Raw genomic sequence first — 23,059 nt, 5'->3', positions numbered from 1 at the left:
AGCCCCATATCTGCAGGAGTTCACAGTCACCTCCAGGATCCTGCCCCAGCCGCCAGGGCCTGGGGACCTCTAGAAAGGGTCTCAGGGAGATCAAACAAGGTCAGGACAGTGAGTGCTAGGACTCTTGAAAAGGCTTTGATTGTGACTATTCCAAATGCAAACTATACATAGCTCGGGAGGCGCCTGGCTGGCTTCTGAAGTACCATCAACCAGGTGCTTCCCTCCATGCCAGCCTGTGAGGCCCAGGTCCCTCCCCACTGGGGTCTTGGGCTTAGAGGCTGCTGCCCAGCAGGGGTTCTGCATGATGTGGGTGGGACTCTGGAGAAAGGGAGGTACTGTCATAACAACCAGCCTGACACTACCCGTCCCACCACGCACACACACTATATTCCAGCCTGGGGACCTGAGGAAGGTGAGTATTGTCCCCATTTGTCCTTCGGGCGCAATGAGGAGAGAGCAGGGGAGGAGCCACTGGTCCTGGTGATCTTTCTCAGGTTCCCATAGAATGCACTGCCGTTGGTTATGCTGCCCACTCCTCCCCTCCTCTCCCCAACACCCCACCCCTGGGAGCTCCTTGAGAGCAGGGCCCCTTGGCTCTGGGTCTGTCCTTAGCCCCCAGCACAGGACCTGGCACAAAGGTGGGGCTCCACAAAGGTTTGTTGACTGAGTGATTGACTAATGGAATGGGCTCATTGCTCCAGCCTCCCCCTCACCTCCCTGCCTCCTGGTTTGCATTCTACTCACCTTCCTCCACACTATGGCCTCAAATGTGATCAAACACAGGTCTGACCTCCCCTGCTCAAAACCCATCCAAGTCTCCCCACTGCTCTCCAGATAAAGTCTCTACTCATGGCCCTTCCCTATTCGAGGCTCTTCCTTGTCTGAGCCTTGCTTTCCCTCCATGAAATCCTAGGCTTCTGCTCTAACTGTATGTGCATATGTGTGTATGCGTGCCTACATGCCGTGTGCTGGGCCCTCCCTGCCGGGAAAGCCTTCCCTAGTTTGCCTGCTCACCCTTGAAGATCCAGCACAAATGCCACATCCCATGAAGCCTTCTGGGACCCTCCCAGGTGGGCTACATCTCCTTCCATCATTGATTGTCCTTGTGGGGACCGCTTCTGTCTGTCACGACCCCTGGAATTCCTGAGTTACTTCCTTCACACCTCCCCTGCCTGGACAGCTGGGACCAGATCTGATTCACCTCTGCACTCGGGGCCCTGGCACAAGACTGGCAATGAAGACTTATTGAAAGAATAATATTCTGTATCTGCCAACAGAAGGAGAAGACAGCTGATAAACAGAAGAGCCAGAGAATGAGGATATTCAGAGGTGGAGGGTGTGACAGGCACACAGAGACAGAGAGAGCAGAACCTATGAGAGGCGGGGGGCAGCCGGAGGCCTGACCCACCTGGCTTTTGTCTGGAGCCTCCTGGACTACCCGGCTTCTGCAGCCTGCATGGCAGGGCGTGATGTATTCCACACGGGAGCTGGAGTCACAGACAGGGTTAAAGTCGTCTGAGGGACAGGAACAGGACTCCATGCAGCCTGGAAATAGCTCCAGGCCAGGCTGGGCGCTGGTGGGAGAGAAGGCCGGCATGGTTGGTCTGGTTCTCCCTCCCTCAGGCCAGGCTACTTCGCTCCTGCAACCTCCCCTGAGAGCCACGGTCAGATTTCAGCTCTGCACAGAGGTTTCTACCGTCAGAGTTGTTCTGTGACATGCAGTGGTGAGCCCCTCACCAAGGAAGCTGCAAGAGGCCTCCAACAGGAGAAATGGGAAGCATGGTGTGGGCCAGAGGCTCCGAGACCCCTTTCAGCCCCAAGATCTTACAAGTCGTTGAGCTGCTTCTGTGACCATCTCTGTTCCTCAGTGACCCTCTTTTTAGGGGACATAAGATAAATTCTTCCCAGAATTTAGTCTCAGATGAAAAGTACCTTTATCTCAATGAGCTGGATTGCTTCCTTTTCTGATAAAATTAGAACTATAGGTGTGGGGTCCGGTCAGGGTACCTGAGTAGCTGTGAGGTCTCCCACCTGTTCCTGCCTCTCTCTGGCCTCAGTGTCTCTGCCACCTCTGCGGATTCCCTCTCCCTATTGCCATCCTGCAGTCTCACGACCTCCCTCTCACTCTCACTCCCCTGTTCACTGCCCAGGGCATGTCTTGGTTCCATCTGACTCCCTTTGAGGGTCTGTTCCCAAGTCTCAGGAGATCCCTTGCTCTACTCTGGCCAGGGCCAGGCACACGGGGACAGGAGATCAGAAGGGAGGGGATTCCTGGCTATCATCATCTGTGAAATGGGGATAATGGTAGGACTTCTCCCGGAGATCCCACAAGGGGTTCAGTGAGATGGAATATGGGAGCGTCTGAGCGCATGGAAGATCCTCAGTTCTTGGCAGCTGCGGATACCATTAGTTATGATGGAATATGAGAGTGAAAGTGAAAGTCGCTCAGTCGTGTCCAACTCTTTGCGATCCCATGGACTATACAATCCATGGAATTCTCCAGGCCAGAATACTGGAGTGGATAGACTTTCTCTTCTCCTGGGGATGTTCCTAACCCGGGGCTCCCACATTGCAGGCTGATTCTTTACCAGCTGAGCCACAAGGGAAGCCCATGATGGAGTATGAGAAATTCTCAATTTGTTCAGTTGGTCCCTAAAGGCTTCTTCAATGAATTAGAACCCAAAGCTCAGTGAGTAAATTGCAAGAATATAGAGGAGAATCTGGGTCAGATGAAATGTCGGGTCAAGGTGAGAGACTTCAGAAGAAGAGACAAATGGGGCCTGTGAGGTAGGCTGACTTTGCCCCATTTGCTTTAAAAATAAAAACTGTGGTAAAATATTCATTTACTTTTTAATCTAAAAATGATTAAAAGGGCCTGGCTCCCTCCTCTGACCAGAGGCTTCATGAGGGCCTGGTTGAAGCCCCTCTTCCATGCCCGGAAGGAGGCTCTTCAGACCTTGGAGAAGAGAAGGGATGAGGAAAGAGGGGAGAGGTCGACGAGCTGGGACCTGGGACAGGGTGGGCAAGAGCTGAGCATATCTGCACTGAGCCTCGCCCACAGCCACACAGAAGGAGCCCCAGGTGTGGAGAGTTGGCACGGGGATGGAGGGAGGAGACGCCAAGGGGAGGAGTGAACAGAGCACGTTGGGGGATGTTAGCTGGGTGTTGTGCCAGCCTGAGCCTGTTGTGGCTTCCCAGGAAAAATGCAATCATTCTGGAGAAGAGGCATCAATGGAACTTCCAACATCCTCTCCAAGATGGTTCCCAAGGGGAGAGAGTCTGTGTCCACGGGGTTTAGGGGGCAGAAGGGGAAGGGAGAGGTATCAGAGGCTTTCCTCCTGGAGGGTAGAGGTGCTGCCCCTCACATCTGGGGAAAAAGACTGGTACTTTAGGGTCACAGGACAACAGGAATTTTAGCTCCCAGTCTCTAAGGACCAAGAATCTCCAAGGTCTCCAGTCCAACTCCCTCCCAGGGCATATGTCCCCTGGGCAGCGTTCCTGAGAAGGGCCTTCTTACATGTGCCATGCCCTGCCTCAGCCTCCAGCCCTTCCCAGACCTGAGCTGTCCTGCCCACAAGTTCCACCCCTACCTGGTGGTGACTGACACCTTCACTGAGCCTTCGAGGGAGAAGTCCCACTGCTCACAGCGAGCCAAGCGGGGAGAGGTGGGGAGATGTGAGGTGGGGGCTACTCCACTGATCTGGCCTTTTCTGGGCCACCCCCCTCCTATGCCCCTGGCACCCTCCTCCAGCTTATGCTCACCGGCTCTCAAACATACTCACCCAGGCTGGTGGCTGATGCCTGCAATCTGATGGGAAGAGCAGCCCATGAAGAAGAGGGGGTGCTGAGGACCAGGCAGCACAGTGCACTCAGCAGGCAGAGGGTGCCACAGTGCACAGGGCCCAGGCGGAGGCGCTTGACCAGGATGCCCCCTACCACGATGCCCACGATGGCCAGCGGGATGGTGAGGCAGCCTATGAGCAGGTTGGCGTAGGACGCTGTGACGGAGAACTGGCGCTCCAGGAACTTGGGCAGGAAGGTGGCCATGCCCGCCGCCATGGATGACATGCACACCTGGGACAGGACCACCAGCAGAAAGATGGGGTGGCGCAGCGTCCTCAGCAGCACCCTGGGGAAGACTGTCGGGGTGAGCGGGGGGACGGTCAGGGTGGGCTGGCCATGCCACACGTTTCCGTCCCATCCTGCCCTGTTCAGCTTGTTCCGTGTCTTCCATCCTGTCTCGTCCCATTTAATTCTATTGCATTGAGTTTCATCCCATGACATTCCATTTACTTCTGTTTCATCTTTGAAGTTTGGTTGCATTTCATTCCATTGAGTTAGACTGCATTTTAATCAACTACATTTCTTTCCAATTCATTTCCACTCAAGATGCAATTCCATGTAGTCTGCTTCTAAATTATCCTGTTTGATTCTCATTCAGCTAGTCCCATCTCATTTCTTCTCTTCTATTATCCATCTCATTTCCTCTGTTCCACTGTCCATCTCATTCCCCCCACTCAGTCCTTTCTAGCCTGTCCTGCAATAGCTCTTTCCAAGGTAACCCAGGCCTCTGTCTTCCCTTCTGTGTCTCCAACATGGGACAGCACCCACTGCCTTGATTTCCCCATTCCTAGTTTATGTTTCTCCATAGCACTTTACCTTACATAGTAAACACTTCACTCATTTAACCATTTTATTGTCACCCAGTCAGAATGTAAGCATCATCAGAGCAGGGATTTTTATCTATTATGTCAATTGCTGAATCTCCAGAGCCCAGGCTATAGTAGGCACTCAATAAATATTTATAGAATGAATGAGAAAGTGAGTGCACATACAGACTCAAGGTGATCAAACAGCAAAATGTTAGGGTGGAAACTAAAATCTTCAGAGAAGGTGAAAACTGAGCAGGCCTGGTGCTTGGCAGCTTACTGGAGGCAGAGGCAGGGCCTGAAGAAGGGGAGGATTTGGAGTGGGGGAGTCCTCCAGGGGAGAAGTCAGGGCAAAAGCCCAGAGCCAAGAACAGAAGGGATGGCTCTCCCCTCTCCTGTCACCTCCTAAACCAATGCCTATGTACAGATATCCTCACTGCAAGTCGACACATTGAGTCAGTCCCAAGGTCTGGGCTTCAGGGCCTTCATCAGCTGGGCCACCCAAGGTGATGCCCAAGAAGGCTTTGTGTGACCTCTCTCCACTGACAACAGAAGAGAAAGACATGTTTCTGCCCTCAGAAGGCAAGATGAAGTTAGAGACACAAGGCGTGAAGGAGACAGGAGAAAAGGCCTTTCTAAGAAGAGGCATCAGGGTATCAGGGACTTCCCTGGAGGTTCAGTGGTTAAGACACCACATTTCCATTGCAGGGGGCATGTATTCGATCCCTGGTCAGGGAACTAAGATCCTGCATGCAGCATAGTGGCCAAAAAAAAAAAAAAGGAAAAAAAATCCTGATTCATACCAATAGGTCATTCTACAGGATTATATCTAAAATAATAAACACTATTTATTGAAAAAGAAAAAAGAAAAGAGGCATCAGAGACGCAAACTACTTGCCAGGCTGGGCTGAGGGGAGAGATGGACATGGGCTCCTCTGGGCTGAATCTGGGGTGGGGGGTCCCTTCTGTTCCTGCAGCAGCAGGGCCAGTGTCCCTGTCATGGGAAGTTTCTGTTTGTCTTCAGAGCATGGGGAGAGCCAAGCCAGCTGATTCCCTAGCACCCTGGCCTGGCCAAGAACACTTCTCCTTGGGTGCCAGAGCATAAAAACAAAGAGTCTAGGCAGGGTGTAGCTGGGAGAGCTGGGGCTGTGGAATTCCCCCTCCTTCGTGTCCCAGGCCTCCTCCTGTCCGAGTCCCTGGCCACACACGCAGCACATCCAGCCGGCACTTGGAGTGGGGAAGATGTGACACCGGGCGTTCACCCCAGCCAGCTGCTCCATTTCCTCCCTCCTTGAACTGCCCTGGCCAGGAGTAGCCTGGGCTTGGTCCAAGACATACACGTAACCTCATGGTACAGGTAGGGCCAGGAGTGGGGCAGGGACTGGCCCAAGTTCATCTAGGAAGGTCTGAATCAGGCCAGGAGTTGCTGGGGGTTTCCTGACTCCTGGTGTCAGGGTCATTTCCCCTCTGTGCCCCAACTCCCACCCCAGCCTACATTCCTAGGCCTCTGGATGCCTGACTTCAGAGGGAGGGCTCCATCTCATGGATTGCTTCCATCCCATTCTCCTGGGCTGATCAATGCAGTGCAGTTCCTTTCTATTCTCTATCTCCCTTCATCATCTTCAATTGTCCCTAGGACAGATGGAAAATTTCTGGAGGGCAGGGTTATGCCTATAGCTTAGATAAGGGATACCTGAAGGGGAATTCCAGGGCTGTCTCTAGCTCAGAGACTTTAGCTAGACAGGTGCTTCCCTTGGCTCATCACAATGTCTCCTCCCCTTGGACAAGCCAGGGCTTCTCACCACTTAGAGACTGTGTCTCCCTTATCAGACAGGAGAACCTCCTCCAGCACAGAAGCAGGTCTCCTCCATTAGCCAAGGCAAGTTTTCCCCTGAAGTCCCATTCAGGGACTAGGTATCCTCTATCAGACAGGGACTTAGTCTCCCCACCAAACAGCGCCTCTCCCAGCTCAGGGACTATGTCTCCCCCATCAGATGGCCTTTCCTTAGCTCAGAGGCTGTCTTCTTCTAAGAATTTAGGATTCCAGCAGCTGAAAGACTATGTTGATTCTTCTCTCTGCCTCTCCCTCTCCCAGTCCCAGGTTGTCAAGGCCAAACCTTAGGATCAGACTGGCCTCCCTGGAGCTCAGCAGGAAGCCGAGAAGCCAGCCTGTGCCAACCCTGTCTTGGTCTCTCCTAGGATCATGTAGGAGCTTGAAACCATCAGAGATAATCTGGCCCAGGACACCCACTCTAGGATCCAATTTCTGCGACTGGCCTCAGCTTTCTTCAGGGCTGACGCCAAAGCAATGATTAATAGGCTCTTCCATGGAGCAGGGCACTGGGGCCTTCCAGCAGCTGAGGGTGACCTCAGGTTAGGCAGTCTAAGCCCCTGCTTCTAGGTCCAGCCTCACAGGTTCCAGGCCTTTCTTTCCCTAGGAATAGAGGACAACCAGGCTACTGGTACCCTAACATCAAATCCTAGGGCACCAGGGGATAGGTGGCTGATATCCTAATATCAAATCTGAGGACACCAGGGGCTAGATTACTAGTACCCCAACATCAAATCCTAGGAAACGTTCCCCAAGAAACTCTCCCCTAATTAACTTCTTAATGCAAAAGTCCTTGGGGATGGGGGGTGGTTTAAGCAAACCCTGTGGTTATCACCCTCCTAAACCACAGGCCACTCAATTTACTGTCCTGAGATATGGTCAGAATAATAACAGCAGGGCAGAAATGATAATTGAAAAAATAATTGTACCTTATATAAGCATAGCTTTTTAATAGTATGTAAAGGACCTTCCATTTATCATCCCATTTGAGTCTCCTAACAGTCCTTGAGAGAGGCAGAGCAAGGATTACTGACCCAGTCTTTTAGATGAGGAAACTCTGGTTAGGGGATGAAAGTAACTTCTAAAAGATCGTACACTGGGCAGTGCCAGGGGTGGGCCTCTAAACCACCCCTTCTTCTGAGTTGCCATCCTGTGCCCTACAAGATCCTGATGCACAGCAGGCTCTGGGTTTGCAGGATCAGACTCTTTAGATAGGATGACGTGGCCACAGCATGGACCCTGGTTACTGATCAATTTAGCTCAAAGTCTCAGGGTCAGAGTGACATGGATTTCACCCCTCACTGTACAGATGGAGAAACTGAGGCCCAGAGAGGAGGAGCAAGGACCCAAGATGAAAGTCTAGATTTCTGGACTTCAGCCCAGAGTTCCTTTCACCCATGCTACAGCCAAAGACTTTAATAATAAAAAAAAAAATTACTGAGAGCCTCCTGTTTGCAGGCTCTGTAGTGGGAGGAGAAAAAGGGTCACAGATGAGCCATCACAAGCCAGACCCTCAGGAGCTCACTGTTTGGTAGAAGGGTTGGACAGCACAGATCTGAGCTGATACAGGAGCCCTGAGAGTTCAGAGAGCTGACAGCAGGGAGAGCCAGGCTGAGGGATGGAGAGAATGGCTTGACTTAGAGGTACAAGGAAGCTTTTAATAGATAGTGATAAAAAATGATGTTCTAGGCAAAAGGGATCCTATGAGCAAAGTCTTACAAGAAATGTATGGTGCTTATGAGGGGCCTGTAGATATGGAAGATGAATCAAGAAAGGCAGACAGGGGGCTCGGTTCTGTACAGTCTCACCTGCCCCTCTGGCCCCACCTCTGGCCTCAGCTCACTTACCTTTGATAAACTGGATCACAGTCAGGTCTGGGGCAATCTGAGCTAGGTTGTCTTTCTTCTCTGGGGAGTCTGCAGGGCTCTGCTCAGAAGAGGAATCCTCACCCTGGGAAGACACACGGCCGTGGGCAGTCAATTAGATGCCCAACATTCTGCTCAGAAGTGCTGTGGGCGAGGGAAGGGAGCTCTGGGGGAGGAGAGGACGAGGGGTCTGTCACTGCCAGCAGCGTCCCATTTGTTCTTGGCCCCGTAGATACTTAGCAAGTGGTTTTTGAAAAGTGGATGAAATTCCAACGGCTGAACTTTGTCATCACCATTATTAACATCATAATAACCAAAGTTCCTGCAACCACCACCGTCATTATTTTCATCATCTTAAATATCACCCCTGTTCATATCACCAATTTCACCACCAATGAACAACCAAGATTGGCCTTACTATTGTTGTTGTCTCTGGGAAGGTCACCAAGCACCTGCACAATCTCACAATCACTACCATCATCCTGTCACTTGACCCTTCACATCACCAGCAACAACGTCATTATCAGAATCACTAATGTCATTATCACTGTCTCTCCCGTCATTGTTATCCCCACCACTGTCTTCACCACAACCAGCAGCATCACCAGCTTCTATAAAAGGTTATCACCGCACTATCTTGAGTTTTATATCACTCATGGCTGCCATCACTCAGAGAGTCACCACGAGCAGGTGCCTCCAGGGCTTGTCCTGTTCCATCCTGTCTGCAGCAACAGGAAGGGATCTGGGTTGGGGGAGGCAAGAGGCAACAGCCCCCTTATCCTCTTGGAGGAGTCAGACCACAGCCAGAGGGGATTGCTCAGCCCCCTGGACCACACTGCGAGGAAGCTCACAGCTACCCTGGGGTGTGCTCTGCCATGTGGGAAAGGATGGCTTCTGTGCAACTCCTGAGAAAAAGGTCTTCAATCCCAGAAAAGAGATTGGGGTGATACAACTGCAGTCTTCTGACTGCACCAAGGAGGGAAGGATAAAATGTTAAATAACGGTTAATGGTTATTAAGCACTTACTATCATCCCAGTGCTGTTCCAATAACACGACTGTTAACTCATTGAAACCCCACAGCAACTTTCTTAAGAACAGTATAATCCCTGGTTTTCAGGGGAATAAAACTGGGACACAGAGAGATGAAGTAATTTGCCCGGTCACACAGCTAGTAAGTGGTCTGGCTAGGACCTGAATCCAGATGGCTTGACTCCAGGGCCTGTGTGCATTTGGTCAGTTCACCCTAAAGGCAGGAGGGAACCAATGCTCTGAGCGACCCAGCACTGAGTGCTGCGTTGTCTACCCGCCCTGCTCTAATACAACAATGCTTTCATACAGGTACTATTACTGTGCACATCTTTATATGAGTAACTAAGTCTTAGAGAAGTTGCTACTGGCACAGGGTCATTCAAATATGAGTGATCTAGTGAAGTCTGATTTTACTGCATTAAAAAAATTTTTTTTTTTAATTTATTTTTTTGGTTGCACTGAGTCTTCGTTGTTGCGCCCTGGCTTTCTTGAGTTGTGGAGAACAGGGGCCACTCTTCATTGTAGCGCTTGGGTTTTTTGTTGCAGTGGTTTCTCTTGTTGTAGAGCACAGGCTCTAGGAGCATGAACTTCAGCAGTTGCAGCTCACGGGCTGAGTAGTTGTGGCACACAGGCTTAGTTGCTCCGTGGCACGTGGAATCTTCCGGACCTTGCATCGAACCCGTGTCCCTTCATTGGAGCGTGGATTCTTATCCACTGTACCACCAGGGAAGTCCTGATTTTACTACGTTTTTATGTGCAGTCTGAGACGAGGATTAGAAGCAACAAGTTCCATGGAAGAAGACTGAAGCCCAGTGTGACAAGCAGTTTGGCCAAGGCTGTCTTGGGAGGAAGTGAGTTCCCCATAACTAGGACCATGCTAGCACAAGCTGGCTTCCCCTGGTCTGGAGTGCTGTCCACCCTGGGGAAGGGTGGGTTGGGCTGGAGAGTCCATCTGGGGTCTCAGTTCTGCCTCTTTTCTCCCCATAAAGCCTCTGTGAGCCCCCTGTAAGCTTCATCCTCTGGCTGGTATATGACACCTTCTCTTTTGTTGCCCATCTTTTTGCTAAGGAGCAAATGTGGGATTTCCCCACATTTTAGAACCTCCATGAGGGCTCCCACGCCAGGAGTGCCCTGTTCCAAGCCTCCTCCACCTTGCTTCCAGGTGTTGACTGGCTTAAGCCTAGCCTCGCCCGGGTAAGGAAATTTATTCCAAAATCAGTTCAAGGGTGTTTGTTCCCCTGTGGGCTTCTTCCTTCCTCCTCTCTACTTCTATCCCAGCAGGTACTGGGCTCTGGATTCTCTGACCTCAGGGGAGGTTTGTGGCAGGGCAAAAAGTCATGGCTGCAAGATTCTCTCCCTTCTGGCTTTTGTTTCCAAAGCCTGACTCCATCGAGATTACACTGAGAGTTGTGGAGAGTGTGAGGTGAGAGGGAGGCCCCTGAGCAGTCTGTGGGTTCCCTGAGCAGCAGAAAGCCACATAGCCTCTGTGACAGTGCCCAAAGAAGCAGTTCACTTCAAAGGGGCAGGCTGCAGACTGACTGAAAGAGGCTGAGTTCCCATGTTCCCACCCACATGGAGCTCCTCAGCCCCAAACAGGTTAAGGGGGACCACATGGGCCATGGGGAATTGAGGCTGATGCCTGCTGGGGGTGCGGTGGTGGTGAGGATGGGACCTCCCTGGTGCCTGGATATCCTGTAAGACCTTAGGACATTTGCTTTACCTTGGTGGGAGAGCCCTGAGAAAGGCTGAGGTTGACTTTCCTGCTGAGCCAGCAGGATGGGCCTTCAGAGTAGAAGTTAAGTTGATTTTCAGAGGAAACCAGGAATAATCTACCTTATAGACACTTAGAGTCTGAGTCAAACCTTGTTCGGTGTCTCTCCTCTGAGCTCTGCAAGAGCAGGGACCACGTTTACCTCTTTCCCTGTTGAAACCCTGGTGCCTAGCACGAGGCCTGGAGCCAAACGGTGGCATCTGAGGAACATCTATGGAAAGAAGGAGTGCAAGAGATGGCTCCAACGGGCAGTGGGTACAGGCAACACCAGGCTCTTGGAAGAAATGCGAGAACATCAACAGGAGATGCTATTGTGTTGGCAGGAAGCTTGAAGCTATCTGAGATGCTATCTCCCAGGCTATAGTCCTCCTTTTGCTCCAAATAAAACTTAACTCACAACTCTTGCGTTGTGCTTTTTTTTTTTCCAGTCGACAGTAACTTGCACAACATCACCCAACTAGCACGGGACAGAACTAAGATTTAGCTTAAGCCTGCCTGAGTTAAAAACACACATCTGATCCACCAAGCCTGTGAATCAGAGATCTGGTGCAGGGCTGGCAGAATTAGAAAGCACCATTGTGGGAGGATGTGAAGGGGCCTGAAATCTGAGTCTTATTTCTCTGGATGAGGCACTGTGGGTCTGTTATTCATTTGCGTCTCAGAGCTGTGCTGTCTAACACACCAGTCACCAGCTTCATGTGGCCACTGAGCACTGGAACTGTGACTAGTCCAAACTGAGATGGGCCAGAGTGTAAAGTACACATTGCATTTCAAAGACTCAGTATGAAAAAAACGAATGGAAAATATCTCACAATTAGTTTTTTATACTTATGGTAAAATGGAAATATTTTAAATATAGCAGATTAAAGAAAATATTTTATTAAAATTAATTTCTTTTACTTTTGAATGTGGCTACTAGACCATTTGGGCTTCCCAGATGGCTCAGCAGTAAAATATGCGCCTGCCAATACAGGGTTTGATCTCTGGGTCAGGAAGATCCCCTGGAGAAGGAAAAGGCAACCCTCTCCAGTATTCTTGCCTGGGAAATTCCATGGACAAAGGAGCCTGGGCAAGTGACAGTCCATGGAGTCACAAAGAGTGGGACATGACTTAGCAACTAAATAACAACTAGACCATTTAGAACGATGTTTGTGACTCATGTTGATATTTCTTTTGGACATGCTCTCTTAAGGAGAATTAGAAACTCTCCTTACTTCATTCTCAGGCCTAGCCTAGCTAGGGAAGTTCCTGGGTCCCAGAGGGAGAGGGTACCGCCCCAGGAATGGGAGTTTCTCTTAAGGAGAATTAGAAACTCTCCTTACTCCATTCTCAGGCCTAGCCTAGCTAGGGAAGTTCCTGGGTCCCAGAGGGAGAGGGTACCGCCCCAGGAATGGGAGTAAGGAGGGTGGGGATAGATTGATTTCTTCCCAATCTTCGTATTGGGGGTGGGGCAGGCCCATCCTTCAGACACGCAGCATCTTGTGAGTTCCTTGCCTGGGGTTCCTTGACCCCAAGTAAACAGTAAAAGCCGCAGTGACATCTGCTGCGACATGTGCACACCCTCTGTGGTCTACACTGCACTTTCACATCCACCCTGTCATTTAATTCCCACAACAGTCTGATGGAGGGATTATTATTGCACCTACTTCACAGAAGAGGAAACTGAGGGCCTCCCCCAAAAGGGCATGTGTCACCAGGGAGTAATTGGCAGAGCAGTCTCCGTTACCACCCCCAGCACCATCTTGCCCTCTGGGGTTTGGAGACAGGAGGGGAGGGACAGGAGGGGCTGGGGGGGGGTGGTCCGGAGGGCATCCAGGGAGAGGTGAGGTCTGGGATCGGATCGACAGGAAGGGAGAGGTTATTTGAAGCAGAGGTGTAGTACTAGCAGAAGGGTGATGGCGGGAAGAGAGGGGCGTGGGAGGTGGGGGAACCACCCTGATGGTGGCTAAGAGCCTCTCAGGACCATGGTGAGAGTATCACCACAGAAAAGCACCCCATCAACCTCTATTTGTTACAAGAAATGGCCAGACACAAAAACCTGCCAGGTTTAACACTGAACCACCATTTCTTTTGAAATACTCACAAACTACTCTTTTTTCCCCTCCATAGGTTGTCAAATATATCTGGAAACCAATTAGAGATTCTCCCCCACTTCCACAGAAACAATTTTAATAGAATGCTTGCCAATCAGAAATTGTCTCAGTATTCTTTATACTCTTTAAAACTTACTTTTCTAACACCTTTGATCCTCTCAAGAAATGAATGTAACAGCAGATGGGTTCACTTGTCAAGTTTATGAATAAACAGTCACTGTTGGCTTTGGGGGAAAGAAAAGAACCTCTCAGGGCAAGAGTGGGGCGGTTCAGAGGGCCAGGCTGAGGGATTTGGGCTTTCTTCTGTGGGTACTGGGAACACTGACCTCCAGTCCCTGTCTCTGTGGCCTTCAGAAGTTCCGCCTCCCTCCCCACATTTGTTTTTGAGGACTCCTGACTAAGAGCGGGCTCCAGAAACAGGAATCATCGAGCCTTTGCTCAGAGCAGGCTTCAGAGATTGACACATGTGGGCTGTGGTTTGCCCAGGTCAGCAGGTCTGGGATCTGGTCCGAACTTCCCCTCTTGGGCTGTGTGCTGACTGCTGCAGCCCGCAGGAGTGGGGACTCTGTGTGTGGTCCAGCACGTGGGAGAACCCGCTGCCTGCGGGGCCTGCAGAGGCCAGGAGCTGTCCTCGGAGGAAGCTGGGTTCCTCGAAGGCGCTGGGCCAGGACTGTGACCCCAGCCCTGTGGAGCCAGTGCTGACCCTAGTGGGTGATGTGGAACTCTCTGCCAGCCCTCAGCTGCCATCACACGTGGTCATGGGAAGCAGCCACAGGATGGCTGCTCAACTTGTACACACACAGACACACACACATGCACACACAAACATACACATACAAACTCGCGTGCGCACACATACACATGCATACACACATGCTTTAATCAGACAAGTTGCACTTTTCCATGTTTTTATACCAGTCCTTTGAGTGAGATATAAATTGAGAAAGGGGTTCTACTGCAAAAAACAGTTTTTAAAAACACTGGTACAGTCCAATACCACCAAGTTTTAGAGGAGGAGACTGAGTATCCTCTGCTGCTGCTGCTGCTGCTGCTGCTAAGTCGCTTCAGTCGTGTCCGACTCTGTGCAACTCCATGGACTGCAGCCTACCAGGCTTCTCCGTCCATGGGATTCTCCAGGCAAGAACACTGGAGTGGGTTGCCATTTCCTTCTCCAATGCATGAAAGTGGAAAGTGAAAGTAAAGTCGCTCAGTTGTATCTGACTCTTAGCGACCCCATGGACTGCAGCCTACCAGGCCCCTCCATCCATGGGATTTTCCGGGCAACAGTACTGGAGTGGGATGCCATTGCCTTCTCCTGAGTATCCTCTAGGGTTTTCTATTCAACTTCTTATCTCCCACAGGAGGGAGATGGTGTTTTCTAGCAGAGTTCCTGGGCATCTAAGATTCTATGGGGCGAGGGGTGGGGGAGGAGGGTGGTGTGCTCCCAGCTCTCTTACATCCATGAGTTTCTTGCAACTGATCGTGTCTCTTTTCCTTGTGGCTACCAGAAAGCTCAGGACCAAGTGAGTGTTTCAATAATAGCATCTAAATTCGTCTCTGTTTCTCTCTCATTCTGATAACCTTTTGCTGTTATTTCTATCTTTCTGTGTCTTGGTCTTGATTGAGTGACTCAGCACAGGCCCTGAGACAGCTTTTCTGAGCCTGAATCCCAGCTCCACCTTTTACTAGCAATTCTACTAGGTTATTTTGTCTCTCTGCAACTCAGACCCTCGGGTGCAAAACAGGGGTAAAAACTGAACCTATTTCATAGGTAAGTTACAGGGATTAAACGGGCTAATTAATACAAAGGGCGTAGAACAGAGTAGGCAATACAAGTTGGCCTATTTCCCACTCTCTTACCAGTATTGTACAGGTATTTGGTGTGAGTAGCCTTTAAACCTTTTATGGAATATAGTGGAAGTAGGATATAGAAAAGCATCTAAGAAGAATAGCAGAAAAAAAGTCATTTTTCCTTTTAAGAGCTGGCCTGATCCATGCTAAGAACAAGCACTCCTGTTTACTGAGACTGCAGGCTAGGTATTGAACCACCCACCTCACAACCTCATCTCATTTCCTTTTACAACCCCCTCCACACGGATGTAGATGGTCTGGTTATTCCCATTTTACAGATTTCAGATTAGTAAGTGACAGAGTTAGAATTCACATGCAGGCTGGGATGGTGCAGACAAAGCTGCTGCTGGCCTTCCTGCCTGCCACAGAGGGCGGCCTTAGACTCAGACACCAAGGAAATGCTTGTATGTTGCATCCTGGGCCAGATCAGCTAGAGTCAGCTCCCTTCTTTAGTCTCAGTCTCCTCCTCTATCATTTGGCGGTGTTGGACTATGCTGGTGTTTTAAAAAAATTTTTTTTTAATTGGTTAAAAGTGGTTTTTGCAATAGAACCCCCTTCTCAATTTATATCTCACCCAAAAGACTGGTATAAAAACATCAAAAAGTAGAACTTGTCTGATTAAAGTGTGTGAGTATAACGGAGGAAGGTCCTTGGCCCTGCTGGGGAACCCCTCTCTTCAGTCTCCCTGTGGTGGCAACCTTGGGGTCCTATGGGGTGCAGTTTAAAAGCCACAGAGCAGATCACCCCAAGGGACTTTCCATACCCAATGACTGAGGAAGCTTGGATCAGTATCGTGCCGGGGAGAAGAAGCCTGTCTTCAACCCTTTGGGGTCAAGCCCTGACCTTTCACAGACTGGTGCGGGGGGAAGTGCTGCTGGCCAAGCTCTGGACACAATCTTGACCCAAACCCTCTGTCTGTAAGATGCAGTGACGGCTGAGCTGGATGAGGTGGGGTGAGGATGCAGTCACAAGAGCTGGGTCACTTGGGAAGGGGAAGGGCTCCTAAACCAACTGGGAGGGATCTGGAGGCAGTGCCAGCTAAGGAGAGACATTGGGTACAGGGAAGACCATGTCACCTGGCACCTAGCAGGGGCTGCAAGAGGGAGCACAGAGTCTTAGGCCAAAACTGTAGCTACTTGGAAAAGTGAATTTGGGGAGTCACACATCATTTGAGGCCTAGAATCTTAAAGCAATAGAACACAAATACTTGAGAGCCTACAACTAGTATAAACTTAGAACTTTAAAACCAGATAGTATAGAATCCCAGACTCTGGGAGATACCCTAAAATAATAGACATGGAGACTCCTGGGAAAGAGAGGCAAGTGGTGCTCAGAGGGTGCGGACCTGCAGTCCCCAGGGGATCTGATTTCAGTCCCTGGCCCAGGACCAAGGGCAGCTCAGAAGAGCCAAAGGGCCTGGAGAGCAAAGAGGGCTGCTGGCTGAATGGGATCCTATGGCCACTGCCCATATGGGGCCAGATGACCTGCTAGGATGCACTTAGGAAACCTCTTTACTACATGGGCGCTGCAGAGCCATCTGCCAGGAGCCCCGAGCCTTTGACAGGACCTTAGTAACTGGCTAATTGAAGACAGGGAAGCAGAGACCTGAGAGAGGTGAGGCCTACCCTAGTTCCCTTCTAGAAAGATGTCTGCGTAGCCACCCAAGCTCTCAGGTCACAGACATACGGACAGAGCCAAAGGGAGGGAAGCTGAGCTCCTGACGCTCCTGTACGGGTATGGCCTCCCCCACCCCCGACCTCATAGTCTTCTCTGTGGAGACTGTTCATCCCCTACCCCCTGGCAGAGAACTCTGTCATTCAGACCTCAGCTGTGTTTCAGTCATCTTCCATCTCTCGCACCTGGCCTGCTGTCACGACCTGAGAGCTCCCTGGGGCAGGGGCTGTGGGACTTTCTTTCACACTCTCCCCCTGTGAAAGTACTCATGTTACTATTAAACCTCCCAGAGCTAGCAGACTTTGTTCAGTCTTCTGCCTATTGCACGGACAGAGAGACTGAGGCCAGAGACCTTCTCTGGGTCACACAATCCTCTCTATTACCTACCACCATCTCCTGCTGCTGCTGCTGCTAAGTCGTTTCAGTCGTGTCCGACTCTGTGCGACCCCATAGACAGCAGCCCACCAGGCTCCTCTGTCCATGGGATTCTCCAGGCAAGAACACTGGAGTGGGTTGCCATTTCCTCCTCCAATGCATGAAAGTGAAAAGTCATCCTGGATACCAGTAAAAGCTGCATTTACTTCTGGGAAGGTATTTAGAGAACCCCTGTGAGGGGGTGCTTGAAGGGACTTCAGAAATAGCCTCCCCCTTGACCCTTCATTTTCTCTTGCCTGTTTCTACTCTCTGCAAAAGATACTCTACCATGTCAAAACACTTGGACTTTCACCTAATTGGGCCCTTCCTCATGGTCCGTCCACCTCATCAGTGGCCTGAGCACACTGGGCCAGCCCAAGCAACTGCAAGCCGAGGCAGCCTCAGCAGGCGGGGGAACAGTTCCTCCCACTTCAATATTTATTACCTGAAAGCTGCTGGAAGCAGATCATCATGTTCTCGGCCTTCGGTTCTTTTTTCAGAACCTCTCACCCCCTTCCCTCACCACTCCCCATCCCCCATGTGCTGACGAATGAATCCAGACAGTCAGACAGGTTCACAGCCTAGGAGCCAGGGTTTCAAGGCATCACAGGGACATAGCTCTTAAAATGAGAATCTCTGCATCACAGCAGCTTTGACTCAAGGAATCGTGTGTTCTCAGAATCCAAGACACACAAGACATTGCTTCAGGAATGTAAACCCAGTGTCTTACACAATAGAACAGAATGGGGAAGTGACTTGCTCAAGGTCACATGACTGAGCAAGGACACATGACTGAGCCCAGCCTAGCCTAGTCTCTCCCTTGCTTCTTCCACCTATTCCACCCCAGGCCCAAGTAGCACTTCTCTGTTCAGATTTAGTACCCAACTTGGAGATTACCCATAACTGGTAACCAGTCCCTTCCCTTCTTCTGTGATCATCCTGCTTCTAAGAACTCTTCTGCAAGTTCCAGGAATTCCATCTCATTCATATTTTGGCCCGAGCTAGACAGAAGCGGGAAGGACCATCTGTGGTTCCAAGCTGTCTTCTTCCTTTCCCTGAAACTGATCTCTCTCCAACGCCTGCCTCCCCCTGCCTCTGAGCCAGCATCAGCCCTTCGCTGTCTCTGGGATGATTGACCCATAGCAGAGCAGGATACAGGTTTATGTGTTTCCCCTCCTTCGTGGATCTTTGGACTCATCCCCACACCCTGCCTTACTGCAAATGCACCGGTTCCTGCCTGGACCAACGCCATAGCTGTCACATCAATCTTCCTGCCCCCAGCTGCTCTCTGCACACCTTCCCTTGCCTTCCAATCCTTTCTGTGCTAGCACCTGGTGATAAAGCCACAGGACTCCCCCTCCAGGGCTACCCGCTGCTCTTGAAGCTGGCAGGCAAGGCTTTAATTGTTCTGGCCCCTGCTGGCTGTCCCAACATCAATTTTCTTTAGTCCCCCAGCCCCATGTAGACACCCTTTGCTGCAGCAGGGGGTGGACAACAAAGTGGTGCGGGTGCCGTATCAGACTGATTGGGGGTTGAATCTCAGCTTTTCCGGCAGAGGCATTTTCAGCCCTTCGCCTTAAGCCCAGACTTTCTTGTTCTAAGAAGGAGACACTATCTCACATTATGGCAAATGTATTCAAATGCACCAACCTGCAACATTAAATTGAATTATTCTTGCTGCAAAATATTTGACAGGATTTTTATAAATTGTCCCTTTGAAATTAGAATTATTTAGCAACAACTAACTTCCTTAATTTATGATTGTTTGTGGTTTCTCAAAATCCTGGCACAGAGATCCTAAAACTCCTGTAAATAAGGGTGCTAAGAAAATCTTTTGTTCTAATATTTAGCCTTTGATCCTGGTTCCTGACCCAGAGCTCCTGGAGCTTTGTAATTTCCTGAGTGGTAAGAGCATCTGACACCGAGCCCCTAAATGCCTTGGCATTTCCTGGTGATAAGAACATCGTTTGTTTTAATGAAGTGACTCCACTGGGCTCCAGGTTAGGGCTGGTCACTAGAAAGACCAAGCCATGATTGGAAGCTTGGAGCTTTCAGCCCACCACTGCAACCTAATTCTGCAGAGAGGGGAGAGAAGCTGAAAATAGACTTAATAATCAATCACGCTGACATGATGAAGCCTCTATAAAAATCCCAATAGTATAGGGTTCAGGGAGTTTCCAGGTTGGTGAACACAGCCACGTGCCGGGTGGGCGATGCACCTGGACTCCACAGAGCTCCTGTGCTCAGCACCCTCCTAGACCTCGCCCTAGGCATCTCTTTATCTGGCTGTTTATCTGTATCATTTATCATATCCTTTATTATGGAGAAGGAAATGGCAATCCACTCCAGTACTATTGCCTGGAAAATCCCATGGACAGAGGAGCCTGGTAGGCTATAGTCCATGGGGTCGCCAAGAGTCGGACACAACTGAGCGACTTCACTTCACTTCACTTTTATTATGTAGTGGGGAACTTCCCTGGTGGTTCAGACGGTAAAGTGTCTGCCTGCAATGCGGGAGACCTGGGTTCAATCCCTGAGTCAGGAAGATCCCCTGGAGAAGGAAATGGCAACCTACTCCAGTACTCTTGCCTGGAAAATCCCATGGATGGAGGAGCCTGGTAGGCTACAGTCCATGGGGTCGCAAAGGGCTGGACACAAGTAAGCGACTTCACTTTTTCACTTTATTATGTAATAAACTGGTAAACAAGTGTTTCCCTGAGCTCTGTTAGCCATTCCAACAAATAATCAAATCCGAGGAGGGCATTGTGGGAAACTCTGATTTGTAGCCAAGTCAGACAGAAGTTGAAGGTGACTTAGGGGCCTCCTGCTCGTGAGCGGCGTCTGCAGCAGGGGCAGTCTTGTGGGAGTGAGCCTTACCCTATGGCATCTGATACTGTCCCCAGGTGGACAGAGTCAGGATGGAGTTAGGTTGTAGGACACCCAGCGGATGTTGCAGAGAATTGATCAGTGTGGGAACAGCCCCATACATCTGGTCACTCAAGTATTGTTTATGTGTTTGCATGTGGGGAGTGGGAGGTGAGGTGTAAAGGTGAAATAGGAGTATTTGTCTTTATACACCCAGACTTGGGAAAAGAGAAAATCTAACCCACAAATTTTCAGAATATAATGAGTGGTGAATATAATGAAATGTGTATGAGTATTAAAGAAAAATGAATGAAGCTGACTTTAATGACATATAATTGAGCTTTTATAACACATTTCCATTTTGTCATTTTTGTTTTGTATTTGAGAGCCAACGTATTATTTCTCAGGCCTCGTGTTTTTGTGGGTCCCTGGAAAACGTAGAGAACCCTATCCCAGAATCCTCTCTCCTGTCCAGTGGCCTCACATAGTCCTGCCTTCTCCTGTCACATGTGACCTTGAGCACATCCCTGCACCTTCTGGGCCTCAGTAGGGTCCTTTGAGGAGAGACCACCTGCCCCATGAGCTGAGCAGAATGGTTCAGTGAGATCCCCTTGCAGCACTCAGCCAGTTGTTACTTATCAAAGAGACTCTGTCCTCACTAGGCTATGCCTGTTTTAAGGGTGGGGCTCACATGCTAAGCCCCAGGGTCCAGCCTGATGCCTGGTCCCCAGCGAGGCACTCAATACCTGTTTGTCCCCTCACTGTCCCTGAAAAGGCCATGGTCATTTCTAGAGCCAAGTCCTTTGTCCAGGCTGTTTCCCACCTCGAATGGCCCTCCCTCTCCTTGCCATGCTTCCACACAGGCTTCAAAGTCCAGTGGAATCCCCCTCTCCTCAGAGAAGTCTTCTAGACCCTCCTGTAAGCTCTCCACCTCCTTCTAGTTCTCAGCACTGCTGAAGCATGTTCACAATCTACTAAGCACGTTCAGCGACAAGCAGAAGCAGTAGGGTAGTGGTTAGAGCAAGGGGCGTGGGCTCAGATAGGCTTTGGGTTCTGGTCCCAGCAGTACTTAACCATGACACGCACTGCCATAAGGTTGAGAAAGTCAAGGCCCAGGAAGGGTCAGGGACGTGCCCAAGGTCACACAAGACACAACTGGCAGAGCCACAGCTGATACCCAGATCTCCTTGGGTGGGTCACTTCCGGCTCTGGCCCTCCATCCCCTCAGCTGTGCAAGGGGCAGGGGAGACGCACCATGCAGGAATGCTGGGGAATGCGACAGAGCTCTATGGAGATGGCTTTGGAAGCTGTGACTTGCTGTGCCCAGGAGAACGGAGTTGAAGGTTATACAGGAGGACAAGCGTGTGGGGGTTGGAGCTTGGGTTAGGATGGGACAGGGAGGGGCTTACCTTGCTGACAGGTGGGTCTGAAACTGCCAAGCCCTTTCGCCGGAAGCGAAGCTCTTGCTTCTCCTTGGGCATCTCCTTGGGGAAGAAGAAGTAGGGGATGGCGGCCAGGGCCACCGCGCCAGCCGAGATGAGGAAGCCCAGCCACCAGGCACCCACCCATCGGGGGTCCTTCGAGGTCAGGTTGATGCCACCTGGAAGAGAGGGTGTTAGGGTCGGGATGGGCTGTATGTAGCTTCTTGGCCACCATTCTCAGATCAGCCTCTGAAGTAGGACGTGACCTGGGCCGGGGTCGGGAGATCTGGGTATCAGTTGTAGCTCTGCCAGTTGTGTCTTGTGTGACCTTGGGCACATCCCTGACCCTTCCTAGGCCTTGACTTTCTCAACTTTATGGCAGTGTGTGTCATGGTTAAGGTCATGGACTTTGGAAATAGTGTGACCTTGGGCAAGTTACTTAACCTCTTTGTGCCTTGGTTTCTTCCCCTGAAAAGCAGAGATGCTAGTAGTACCTACATCATAAGGCTGATGTGAGAATCATAGAAACTAGTCTGTGTAGACCACTTAGAACAGCGCTGGCACATAGAACATAGACACAGTGTCTGCTCTTTGTTTACTGTTATTTTTTGATTGTTATTATTAAACTGGTGGCTAGAATGATTCTTGGGGTTCTCAGACCTGCATGATGGTTAAAATCACAAGGGGTGCTTATCAAAAATACTCAGCCTTTTCCAAGATCAACTTAGAACTGCCACCGGAGGGGGTGGAAAGGTAGCCAAGGAATCTGTACCTTTAACAAGTTCCCTAGGTGATTTTGAGCCCCATCTAGGTATAATCAGGACAAGATGAACTCAGATATGGGCTTCCCTGGTGGCTCAGGGGTAAAGAATCTGCCTGCCAATGCAGGAGGCACAGGAGATGCAGGCCCAATCCTTGGATCAGAAAGATCCCCTGGAGAAGGAAATGGCAACCAACTCCAGTATTCTTGCCCGGGAAATCCCATGGCCAGGCGAGACTGGCAGGCAACAATCCATGGGATTGAAAAAGAATTGGGCACAACCTAACGACCAAACAACAACAACAGTCCCAGATGTGCCTCCCTACTGGAGTGCCCACCTCTGCCATCAGACCTCTTGACCCCAAGGCTGAGTTAGGTACCTCCTTCTTCAACTGCCACAGCACCTGCAAACACTTTCTAACAGTATGGATGCATGACAACATCAACCCCATGAGTGGGGCTGGCTCCCAGATGCTTTGTCCTGAGAGCCTCTGGAACCGGGCCCAGAGGACACAGTCAGCACTCAGCAAATGCATCTGTAAAAGTGGGGGTGGGGTTGGCTTTTGTGCAATTTCCTCCTCCACTTATTATTCCCCCATCTTGTGTTCCAGGCTGGTGGGAATTCACGCACAGCCATCTCAGATCTTCCGCTTCTCACATACTGGTCTGGGCTTGCAGTGGATGTGACCCACCCAACCAGTGAAATCCCCCAGAGAGACAGAAGGAATAGCGAGACAGCACCTTGGTTCACAGTCCACAGGAACGCCATGTCTGCCTGTGAAGGTGTCAGCACCACCAGGATATCAACAGAGCCAGAAACATACTCCCTTCTCCG

The 23,059-nt window shown here is 50.5% G+C and overlaps 1 protein-coding gene across 1 annotated transcript in view; it reads right to left on the bottom strand.

Moving 5' to 3' along the window:
• The window catches only part of SLCO2B1 (solute carrier organic anion transporter family member 2B1), a 52,447-nt gene that overhangs the window by 7,944 nt on the left and 21,444 nt on the right, over positions 1 to 23,059 (bottom strand). The window contains 5 exon segments of the mRNA NM_174843.2: positions 1,409 to 1,574; positions 3,783 to 3,837; positions 3,840 to 4,139; positions 8,328 to 8,430; positions 21,453 to 21,643. Coding sequence (NP_777268.2) covers positions 1,409 to 1,574; positions 3,783 to 3,837; positions 3,840 to 4,139; positions 8,328 to 8,430; positions 21,453 to 21,643 — 815 coding nt within the window.

Source organism: Bos taurus, chromosome 15 (genome assembly GCF_002263795.3).
Source record: "Bos taurus isolate L1 Dominette 01449 registration number 42190680 breed Hereford chromosome 15, ARS-UCD2.0, whole genome shotgun sequence".
NCBI classification, from domain to species: Eukaryota; Metazoa; Chordata; class Mammalia; order Artiodactyla; family Bovidae; genus Bos; species Bos taurus.
The sequence above is the reverse complement of the archived record's forward strand: the minus strand, read 5'-3'. Positions and strand labels throughout refer to the sequence as shown.